General features: G+C 40.3%; 1 protein-coding gene across 2 annotated transcripts in view; it reads right to left on the bottom strand.

The window, feature by feature from the left end:
• PTAR1 (protein prenyltransferase alpha subunit repeat containing 1) overlaps positions 1-12225 on the bottom strand; it is a 57680-nt gene that overhangs the window by 36298 nt on the left and 9157 nt on the right. For both annotated transcript variants that reach the window (XM_025891418.2, XM_025891420.2), the window contains exon 2: positions 11137-11306. In XM_025891418.2, the coding sequence (XP_025747203.1) occupies positions 11137-11306 (170 nt within the window). The remainder of the gene's footprint in view (positions 1-11136; positions 11307-12225) is intronic.

Here is a 12225-nt window from a genome sequence, read left to right as displayed (position 1 = left end):
GTGATTTAGGGTATATTTTGATCTGTTAGAAGAAACTGTATATCAAAATTTTCAAAGAGAGAAGAACACATGTATATGCCAAAAATAAGGGTAACTACTATGAATGGATAAAGTATGACTCTAAAAATGAAAAATAAAAAATATTTTTTTAAAAAAAGGGATTGATAGGATGTTGGTTGAAAAAGGGAAAAAGAAAAATTCAAAAAAAAACCACACAAAAAACAGTTTAAAAAATTAACTTTGGGGGCGCCTGGGTGGCTCAGTTGGTTAAGCAACTGCCTTCGGCTCAGGTCATGATCCTGGAGTCCCGGGATCGAGTCCCATATCGGGCTCCCTGCTCAGCGGGGAGTCTGCTTCTCCCTCTGACCCTCTTCCCTCTTGTGCTCTGTCTCTCATTCTCTCTCTCTCAAATAAATAAATAAAATCTTAAAAAAAAAAAAAGTCTTTAAAAAAAAATTAACTTTGAAAAACTAATGAATCATGGTAAAAAAGCCATGAATTCTATGTGCAGTATTCCCCTAGCGCTGGAGTTCTCCCGTTCTCCTTGATCGGTAAACTTGGTCTTGGCTTGCTGGTTGTTCGTGCTGATCTTCTGGGGGAGGGGTCTGTTGCCATGGTTCCCAAATGTCTTTGCCGGAGGCAGAATTGCCCCGCCCTTGTTGGTCCGGGCTAAGCAAGCTGCTCGGGTTTGCTCTCGGGAGCTTTTGTTCCCTGCAAGCTCTCGGTACAGCTTTGGAGGACCAGGGTGAAAATGGTGGCCTCCCACTCTGCCCAGAGGATCTGAGAACTCGGGGCCCAGCTCCTCAGTGCGCCCCCAGAGAAAAGCAGTCACTCCCATCTCCCCGGACTCCGGCCGCACTCCGTGCTCACCCGGCCTGTGACCGAGCGTTTCTATCTCTGGCACCCGACCCCGTGTGGTCTCCAAACCCAGCAGATCCCTGCGGTGCACTCCCGCGCTGCTCCTCCTGGGGGAGGGAGGGGAGTCTCCCCGGCTCTGCTGCTTGTTGGGTCCCTGCTGGAGGTGCAGTGGCCCAAGTGGGCTGCGGATCACAGTTTATGGCCACCCCGAGCTGAGAGCCCGCGCCTCGGCTCCGTCTCTGCAGCCGGCTTCCCCGCTCCGATCCCTGGGAGCTCTACCGCACTCAGGCACCCCCGGTCTGTCTGTGACCCCGAGGGTCCTGAGACCACACTGTCCCGCAAGGGTTCCACTTCCCGCTTAGCCACTGGAGCGACGTCCCTCCACGGAGCCAGCTTCTAAAAGTTCCGATTTTGTGCTCCGCGGCTCTAGCACTTGCCGGAAGCGGCCGACGGAGGCCCCCTCCCCCGCCGTCTATTCTGAATATCCCCTCAGATTCACTTCTCCGCACGTCCTACCTTCCCGTAAGTGGTCGCTTCTCTGTTCAAAGAGTTGTTGCTACTCTCTTCTTCGATTTCCTCTTGAGTTCGTAGGTGTTCAGAATGGTTTGATCCCTATTCAGCTGAATTCCTGAGACCAGACGAAATCCAGGTCTCCTGCTCCTCCGCCATCTTGCTCTGCCTATCATTTATCTTTATTATTATTTAGGCTTTTTCCTGTTTGTTTTTACTATTATAGTTAGTATTACTGGAAACACACTTATCTCATAGATTATTTTCTCAGGATATATTTCCAGGAGTTGAACTATTACATCAAACAATATAAATACCAGTATGGCTCGTACTAAGCATTTCCAAACTGTCCTTCAAATGAATGGTATCTATTCATATTGCCAAGAGTAAGAAGAGTGCACTTATGTTCCTGTAACTCTAACCTACATAACCGCATTTGAAAAATGAATGCATCAGATAAAAAATTATACCTTATTTCTGTTTTATTTTACAACTTTAATTTATAACCATTAATATGAACGTTTTTTCATTTTTCTTTAGTATTTTCTACTTTCATTTTTAACAGCCTATTCAATATTCATTAGCTATTTGGTGATCATGGTATTGACAGAATTCCCATATATTCAAATAAGCTCCATAAGCTTGTTTAATAGAGCAAAATCAGGGGCGCCTGGGTGGCTCAGTCGGTTAAGCGTCTGCCTTCAGCTCAGGTCATGATCCCAGGGTCCTGGGATCGAGCCCCACATTGGGCTCCCTGCTCCTTGGGGAGTCGGCTTCTCCCTCTCCGTCTGCCTCCTACTCTGCCTACTTGTGTTTTCCCTCTGTCCAATAAATAAATAAATAATCTTAATAAAAAAAAGAGCAAAATCAGTAATGTAGTTAGATATACTGTCTTCATTTTACTAAAACTGAAAAGAGAATTTTAGGATTAAGATGATCAATGTAAGGGCATGAAATTAAGTGAACTTCTACCGAGCTCATATTAAACACAAGGCAAAATAAAATAATAAAAATAATTATAATTATTTAGCATTAGTGTATACCACATATTACTGGAAGTCCTTTATTTACATTATTTCACTGAGTTCCCATGATTATGGTTCAAGATATTCTTGTTTTGCTTTAGAGATAAGGAAATTGACATTTAGAGAGTTTAAATAATTTGTTCCTGGGCACCCAATTCGTATATGGCAAAGTCAGCATCTGTTTTTAATAACTCAATTACATGGCAATTAAAATACCTGTCTATAGTAAATAATGGGGACATCTCAGTGTTTAATAGACTTTTTAAAACACAGGAACATACATGGGGTGCCTGGGTGGCTCAGGTCATGATCTCAGGGTCCTGGGATCAAGTCCCACATCAGGCTCCCTGCCCAGTGGGGAGCCTGCTTCTCCCTCTGCCTGCTGCTCCCCCTGCTTGTACTCTCTCTCTGAAATAAATAAAATCTTAAAATAAAAAAAAAGAACATGCATAAATATACCTCTATAATCATTTTACTTTTATTTTTTTTTTAAGATTTTATTTATTTATTTCACAGAGAGAGACACAGCGAGAGAGGGAACACAAGCAGGGGGTAGTGGGAGAGGGAGAAGCAGGCTTCCCGCAGAACAAGGAGCCCGATGCAGGGCTCGACCCCAGGACCTCAGATCATGACCTGAGCCGAAGGCAGATGCTTAACGACTGAGCCACCCAGGCGCCCTACCTCTACAGTCATTTTAAAATATTCTAAGTGAACAAAAAAATCAATTATTTCATTCTCAACCATCTTAATAAAAGAAATTAACAATTATTGTGAGCCTATGATTTCATTACTATAACATTCAATAAATGATACGATTAGCATACATTTTTGACTTCTATCTTCCTTGTTACAAGTCATTATATGCATAAACACAGTATGTCCATAAAGCATAATCTAATTAACCTCTTCATTCTTTTACTTTTAAGAAGCTTTAGGCACTAATTTAATATTTACCAAGAAAAATATAATTTTCTATACCATTATTTAATTCCACAATATCCCAAGTATTAATTGTGTGCAAATATTAAACTGGGACCTTAGAACTGACAGAATGGATATAATGATAAATAAGACCTAATCTTGCCTTCTAGAAGGTTACCCTTTAGTTGGAGAGAACATACAAACAATTATGTAAGACAGAATGAAATAATTATGAACTGGAAACATATACCATATTTTGGGAACCACCAAAGCAGTTGAAATTAATTCTCACTGGAGTACCCAGGGAAGGCTATAAATGAATGAAGTGGTAAAGAGCACTGCAGACTGGAAAGAAGGAGCAAGGATAAAGAGGCATGGAAGTTCACACAGGGTGCTCTCCCAAGAGATTGTGAGTACCAGAGCTTGACTAGAGCACGAGATACTGGGGAAATGTGCCAGAAAACTAGAACCTGGTCAGAAACAAGAACCCACAATCTCCTTGTCAGCCTTTCTACTACCTGCCCTTCACGTGCTATACTCCACCGGAGCCAAACCCCACCATTCTCTAAACACAACTCCTATCTGACTACCTTCTCTGGATAACTCAGGTTTACCCACTTGCTCTTCTCTCTGCCAGAAATGTCCTCCTATATCTGAATATCAAAACAAAACAACTTTCTTCATAAAGTCTCTCCTGACCTACCTACCTGGAAGCAATCTTTATTTCTATGTTCTGTATGTATCTTACTTTGTTACTGATATTGTATAAATAATCTCTTCTTGATGAGACTACATTTTTTGGAGGCAGGTCCTCTCTAATACATCTTCAGATTACTCATTCACTTAACAAAGATGAGAAAAATATGGCCCCTGTCCAAAAGAAGTTCCATGTGTACCCACAGCATAGAGGAGTTGTAAGCCATGCCACCTGGGTTTGAATCCCAGCTTCTCCACTTAATTGCCTATGTAACACAATGTTTTCGAACTTCAGTTTCCTTATCTGTGAAACAAGGATGATGAGAACATCAATCTGTTGTGAGCCAATGAGATTCATTCCAGTTCTCCACAGCTATTTGACACATAGTGAATGCTCAACCAACCAAAGATTTGTTCAACAAAATACCATTGCCGCTTACCAAGAAATGAATACTTTCAACATTAATCAAAGAAATCAGAAATGAGGCCGTTGTTCTTACAGTGAAACTATCTAAATTTCTAAACTTACAAAAAAAGGAATGAAAAAAACCCACGTGTTAAGGAGCTATATGGAAATGCTTCTGCATCATGGGAAGACTTCTAGAATTTCCTTTCAAATCTACAATTTTTCAAAATCCATTATACTACCTAGGTAACCTGGTGCTTATCGGACTCTCCCTTTTTGCATTAAGAAGAAACGTATGTAACCAATGGTAGTCACCATTTGTTTGTACAGCTGACCCTCGAACAACATGGGTTTGTGCCTCACAGGTCCATATTTATGCTACTTTTTTCCAATAAACACAGTATAGCACTGTAAATGTATTTTCTCTTCTTTATGATTTTCTTAACATTCTTTTCTCTAGCTTACTTTATTGTAAGAATACAGTAAATAATAGATGTAACATACAAAATACATGTTGACGATTCATGTTATCAGTAAGGCTTCTGATCAACAATAGGCTGTTACTAGTTAAGTTTTGGGGGAGTCAAAAGTTATACGCATACTTTTGAATGCACTAGCCGTGGCTGAGTCCAGTGCCCCAATCCCTGCATTGCTGAAGAGTCAATTATACTTCTAACACAACTCTCCTTCCCCACTCATAATTGAAGACAAGTCCATCCTCCATCACAGAGATACTTCTATATAGCAGGGCAAGGCAGAAACCAGTAAACACAGAAAATACCTAAGTTGCCACTTTTCATTTTGTGGCTGTGTGGAAAGGAAAGCTAATCAAAGTGAGGCTTCCTCTACCAGAGGGACTCACCCTACCTGGTAGGGCAACAGCAATTGCTGGATTCAAAGCCCAGCTCTAACACTTCCCAGAAAGTTCCTGGGCAAGTCACTTAATCTCTCTGTGCCTCTGTGTCCTCCTCATATGTAAAATGGAGCTAATAATTGTACTACCTCATGGGGTATTAAATGATTCACACTCATGGAGCGTCAGGACAATACCTGACACACAATAAGCACTCAATGAGGATTCCAGTTTCAAAGCCTGTATCTCCTAGCCCAGTTCCACAAGCTATACTGGGATTGGATGCGACCAGAGGGAGGAAAACAATCTCCTAAGCTCACTAAGCAGTGACTGCTGAGCAAGTTATTTCTCAACTTCTAAGAATCTCAGGATTTAAAACATCAACACCCTCACGGGCTGTGTATAAAATGCGTACAGCCACAAGCCCCTTTTCCCTCCTCTCTGACAAATTGCCAACTCCTCCCCACTCAGGCCTCAAGTTCAAATACGACCTCCTTCAGGAAGCATTCCAGTTAGATCCAAGAGGTGAGGGTGAAGTGAAATGTCAGAAATGTGAAAGGGCCAAAGAAAGAGAAGTAACCAGTTTAGAAATATTGGACATAATTAAAGAATCATTCCTGAATTACATGTATTTTTCTTTTTTTCTTCCCCACTGGTTCTGGTTAAATCAGAGAAAGGAAGCACTGTTTCTCGAGAGCCTACTATGTGTGAGGCACTGTGCTGGGTGCTTTATACACACTAACTCATGTGATCCTCTCAACAACCCTCTGAAACCTTTCACAATTCCCTTCTTTTGGTGAACAGAATAGGAAGAGGTTAAATAATTTGCCTAAAGTCACTGCTAAGTGACTGCGGCATGCTGATAAACTGAGTCTACATTCAGATATTTTCCTTCAAAGCAGATGTTCTTTCCACTCTAGCACACTGTCTACAATTACTTTGTCCTCTTCAAGTCAGGAGTGAACCAAGATCAAAAGATAAACACGTATGATCCACAGTTGATGGTAACTATTTTACTTCTACATTTAACAACCATATACCATATTCTTTGTTACCCAGAAGATGTGACCTACTGATATCCCTATGGTCTCTTGAAATTAAACAGATCTCTCACAAATACCAGAACATATACCAGCAAATGAATGTTCCTTTGTTAAACCGCTCTGACATATGACTAACTCATCATCACATCACAAAGGGAAAATGAATCAGGGCATATTATACACAGGAAAGTAGCTAAATTCCAACTGTGACAAGGAGAGGACAAAAGGATGCTACAGAAAAGTCACAGAAAAATCAATTCTTTCTTTGCCACAATGGGATTCCAGAAACGGCCCAAAGCCAGAAGTCACTGGTAATGGTCACTTCATTTGCCAACTGTCTCTGACAGAGGTATGTTTTCATGCATCTAGAAATAAATCCAAGGTCAACTGGGTTGGTTAATCTCTCATTCTCCAAAATACATTCTGGTGACCACAAGAAGAGAGACTTGAGATAAAGCTATGTAGTAAACACCAGAAAGGCCCTTTTATTACAGAATCCAGTCACTGAATTGATAGCCAGACTAAGCTAAATCCTCTTGCTTACCAAACTCTTGTTATGTATTTAACAAATGTCTATTGAAAACATACAGGTGCTGAGGACATAAAGAAAGACAAGCCATTATCCCTCTTTCTAATAAGCTCACAATCTACCTGAGGAAAATATTTAAATAATCAACTATGATAAAGCGTGGTGAGTGTTACTATGCAAGCAGTCGAAATAAAAGACTCCTGTAGGAATGAAGAGAATTACTGCTTCCTGAAGCAGTCAAACAGCCTTCGTGTGTGTGTGTGTGTGTGTGTGTGTGTGTGTGTGTGTGTATGTGCGCGCGCGCGCGTGCATACACTGCCAGTCACAACAATGGTGACAGGCTGAGGTGTGAACCTAGCCTCAGCAAAAGCATGCAGGTAAAGCAGGAAGACACAGCCAAGTCCGAGGATGGAACAGAGTGTGCTGTGGCTGGGAGGTATATCAAATGCTGCAGACTCTAATGCTTCTAGGGTTCAAATGAACGTCAAAAAGGTAGCAAAGCAAACCTGGTGATAAGCAGCAACTGATCTCTGCCTTAGTGTCTGAAGGACATGAGGAGGTTGTAGCAAACTGGAACAGGCTTACCTAGTCAAGACAAGCAGAGGCTAGGAGCCCCAGCCAATTGTCGCTGTGCAGAAGTTCATGTACCCAACGCTTCTGAGTTTTCAAGTAAAGACAGATCCAGATTTCCATCTGAACTTTAGAAGTTCATCCTGACTTTAAATGTTTACCCAACTTATTAAAAACAGTTTAAGAAACATTATATAAGCCAAAACAAAACCTATCTGTGGGCTGACATCAGTCTGGGAGCTGAGAACATACAACCCCTGATGCTGAATGTAAAGCAGAGGAAAAGGCTGGTAATGAAGGCTGGGACAGACTGGGAAGGTCCTCGAATCCTATACCACAGAGTTTCAACTCCAACTTGACCCTGTAGGCATCATGAAATAAGATGCACAGATCCATATCTCAGAAAAGCATCTTTCAAACTGTGTTTCTAAGAAGTGTTGCTGAGAAGTACTGTCTGAAATGATTGGCTGGTGGCATGATGAACATGGATTACAGAAGAAGAGACTGAAAACAGAGACCAGCCTAGAGATCATCACATTTGTCCAGGTGAGAAAGAAGACACGAAGCATGGAAGATGGCCATTAAAGATGGCACAGCTGGCAGAGGCTGTGAGAAAGAGGGAGCAGCGAGGGAAAACGATGGGAGTACATGCTTGGAGACAGTCCAAGTGCGGGACAGAGCTCTACTCGGTCAGGACTCCAATGCTGTGGACTTCTCTCTTGCTTCTTGTTTTTGTCGTGGATTTCTCAAAAATCAGAATTACAGTATCATTCCTCTCCCAAACCAAATAGGGCTACTACTGCAGCAGACTTAAAAAATATCAGTCTCTAAGTAATGAACAGGGATGCTGTGATGGTTAACTCTGGTTTTACGGTTAAACTCGACTGGCTACAGGGTGTCCAGATTAAACATAATTAAACATTATTTCTGAGTGTGTCTGTGAGATTAGCATTTAAATCAGTGGACTCCATGAAGTAGACTGCCCTCCCCAATGTGGGTGGGCATCATCCAATCTGTTGAGGGCCTGTATATAACAAAAGGAGGAAGCAGGAGATCTTTGATCCTTTGTGCTTCCTCCTGTCTGTCTGCTTGAGTTAGGGCATCTCATCTAATCTTCTCTGGCCTTTGGACTGGGATTTAAACCTTTGGCTCCCCCAGGGTCTGAGGCCTTCAGACTCAACCTAAATTTTATCATTGGCTTTCTTGGGTCTCCAGCTTGAAGAAAGCAGACTGTGAGACTTCTCAGCCTCCACAATCATGTCAGCCTATTTGTCACAAGAAATCTCTCTCCCTATATATAAAATTTTCTGGTTGTTTCTCTGGAGAACTCTAACCAGTATAGATGCTTTCCAAACATCTAAGGAATTCAGCACATTAATGAGAGAACGAATTCAGTTTGGTTAAAAAGAAAAAAAATCTATCCCAAGAATAAAGGTCACCTTCAGTTACAGAATACATTCCTAGGTGATGCCTAGGATTTGGGCATGATCAATCACACAGACACTGACATTTCTGAAATTCTTAAACTGAGAGCTTTGTTCACTTGGCTCTTATATATATTTTCTACAAAAACAGCTTTAAAGGTACAGCGTTTTCACAAAATAACTGCTTTTTCTTAATATTTTTTACTTTTTTTCCTTAGCAATATTCACCTCTGTGTAATAAATGCTTTGGTTCACAAGTCTGGCAGAATTCTCTTATGTTAATCAGCATTTTCAGGTATCTTTTTTCTGTCACATCAGAAATTCATTCCATGTTTTTACTGTTAATACACAACCTAAATAGTATGTGATACTACACTAAACTATGCTGTCACCACCCACCAAAAAAGTGAAATTAAAAATTGTTTCCATGAGGAGGTAAGTTAGAATAATGTCAAGTTGCTTCTGTACTCACACACAGTTGCACCAGAATTCAAAATTTAGATGCTAGCTATTCGTGTGAGTGAGCTTAACCATGTGATCTTCTGCCTGGGTCTTCTTGGGCCTATCAAGACTAAAACTTCACAATGAGGAGACTCAGCAAAGCCTGCAGTGCAGTGTCCAGAGAGACAAGACACAGGGAAATGGAAAGAAAGACCTGGAGGGCTGCAGGGAGAAGGCAGGCTAGGCTAGCATACATGAATTGGCAAAAAATGATGATCTGAAACAACATTAACAGTAGCCTTTGACATTTTACAAATTTACACTGTTTCTTCTCTACTACAAGAGCATCACTCTATCTCCCCACCTCCCCAAGCTAGTTATATATTGGCTCAATTATATATTTTTGTGTGCCAGAACATACACAATACAGCTGTATTTGGCCAAAAAAAAAAAAACCTTGATGGATTCATATGGCATTATTTCATACCTTAATGTTGCTGAAACTTACTATAGGTTTCAAAAACAACTATCTACTTAGGGTGACGGAAGGGAGAATGAAAGAGGACCTAACAATGGATAAATATCCTTACCTTTAAATTTATGGCTAAACTTACACCTTAAATTTATGCCACAAACTTAAGCTATGCCATAAATGTAGGCGTATTATAAGAAATAATTATCAGAAGACTGATTGAAACACACAAAAACCAGAAACTATTTCACATTAAATCTTCAAGTCAGATTCCTTTTCTACTGGTCTAAACAGGGAAAAGTGCTATTATGACAGTATGTTAAGGACAATGCTAAGAGGAATACAAGAAAATCAGTATGTCATGCCTTTGGCAACACTCCACAAAGAAATTGTTTTTCACCCAAGTGTAAGCTTCTTGAGTAAAAGGAACATGTATTATTCATCTTTTTATCCCCACAGTACTTAGAACAGCTTCTGGTATGAGTAGGCTCATGGTAATGGCTACCAAACTGGTAATTAAAATTCTCTAGGAAACAAAGTTCTTATTCAAAACGAGCCTCCAGGCGTACTGAGCCCTTCGGAAGGTACGGCTCTATGTGGGAAGGGGCAGCTTTACAAAAACAGTTAAGAACATGGTCTTGGAGTCTTGGATGAGTACTCTTTTTTTTTTAAACCTAAAAAGTAAAGGGAATTCGTGCATATGGAGGCTTAATACTGCCTATGGGGGAAAGCTAAGAAAAGAGACCAGGTAGAATGAATACAGATTGTCCCATGCGGCAAAGAACTATCTCAGAGGAGCCAAAGAAGTGAATGCTGGTATGGTTTTCTTTTGCTTATATCAGCATAGTTAGAAGACACAGAGGGCCAGAGCTCCACTGGGATTCACAGCACAACAGCACCTCCATAAATCACTGAGCTGGGTCACAGTGTAACTACCACCATCATGCCTCTGTTATTCCATTTGGTCTCCTACCAAAATGAGTTCTATTGCTTATAGAGTTCCTAAAGGATTAGAAACCAGAGAATCTGAACCGTAGGAACTAGAGTCCTTTTCAGTATTTTTCCAACTTTCTTTTATAGCCATAGGATGTCTTCTTCAAATAAAATTTTATAAATAACTCTGATACATAAAAAGGTAAAATCAGAACTGCTCTGATTTACTGTCCAGGCTATGGTAGGTAGCCTGGGATCCCGTATCACTATGGAGGCAAAATGTGAAAACTACTGACAGGTCCAAACTCCTCATTTGACAGAGAGGTTAAGCTGCCACCCAGGCAGTGAATGAAAGAGCCAGAACCAAAATCTAGGAATGCCAACACAGAGAAGGTTCTTCCCCCTGTATTCCATGCTGTTTCTAAAAAGCAAAGGAGGAAAGAGTTCATACTCACCATCTTTGTTGAGCCATTGCTTTCTTGTTCTGTACAAAAGGAGCTTGTTGTGGACATATGGTAAGAGGAACTTGACACACCAGCTCTCCACACCAAGTTTGTTTTCAACCAGGACTATGGGACTCCGGTTATACCTAGCTTCAGGACATGGGATCAGGCCAATTTCATCTCTTAATATGTAAAACAAAAAGAAGAAGTAAAGATAAGACTATTAGTTTTTCCAACATTTTTCAAATCCTACAGACTATTAAAAAGAAAAATAACATATTTCTCTCTTTTTTTTAAAAGAGTTATCTATTTTTTTGTGGGGAAAGAGGGAGAGAGAGAGAGAAGAAGGGCAGAAGATGGAGAGAATCTTCAAGCAGACTCCTTGCTGAGCATAGAGCCTGATGTGGGGCTCAATCCCAGGACCCTGAGATGACGTGAACTGAAATGAAGAGTCGGACACTTAACTGACTGAGCCACCCAGGCAACCCCATATTTCCCTTTCTTAAAAATACTATTTAGCTCACCTGCTGGATTAGTAGAAATTTTAAAAAACTGTTTTTTAATACAGACAAGAGTACAGGAAAATAAGTATGCTAACTCCCTGTTGACAAAAATGAAAACTGGTCTAAACTTTGGATGGAAATTTGAAAATGTCTTCCAAATTTTAAATTGCATATACTCTGAGCCCCAGTGATTCCACTGCTCAGAAATTATCCTATGCCAAAATATGTCAAAAGTGTTTACTGTAACACTGCAACAAAACTGGAAACAATCTAAATATGTATCAATATAAAACTGGTAGAATAAATAGGCTAATCCATGCGGTAGAGGTGTACAAAAATGAGGCAGATCAGCATATGCTGGAATGGAAAGGATGCCAAGATATATAAAACCAGAAAAAGAGCAAAATACTAAGCGCAAAATGCATAAAACATTTTGTATAATTTTTTTCAAAGAAGGATCCCAAGAAATTGGGGAGAAAAAGTACTTTATTTTTATACAGTTTAACTTTTCTTATCATTTGTATGTATTATTTCTATTTTTTAAAAAATGTCAACAAATGTACTTACACTTGCCTAGTAATATATGCAGAGAAGAAAC

This window comes from Callorhinus ursinus, unplaced genomic scaffold (genome assembly GCF_003265705.2).
Source record: "Callorhinus ursinus isolate GAN/ISIS: 27379988/994484 unplaced genomic scaffold, GSC_fseal_2.0 scaffold28, whole genome shotgun sequence".
Taxonomy (NCBI): domain Eukaryota; kingdom Metazoa; phylum Chordata; class Mammalia; order Carnivora; family Otariidae; genus Callorhinus; species Callorhinus ursinus.
This window is presented reverse-complemented; position numbering and strand designations above follow the sequence as displayed.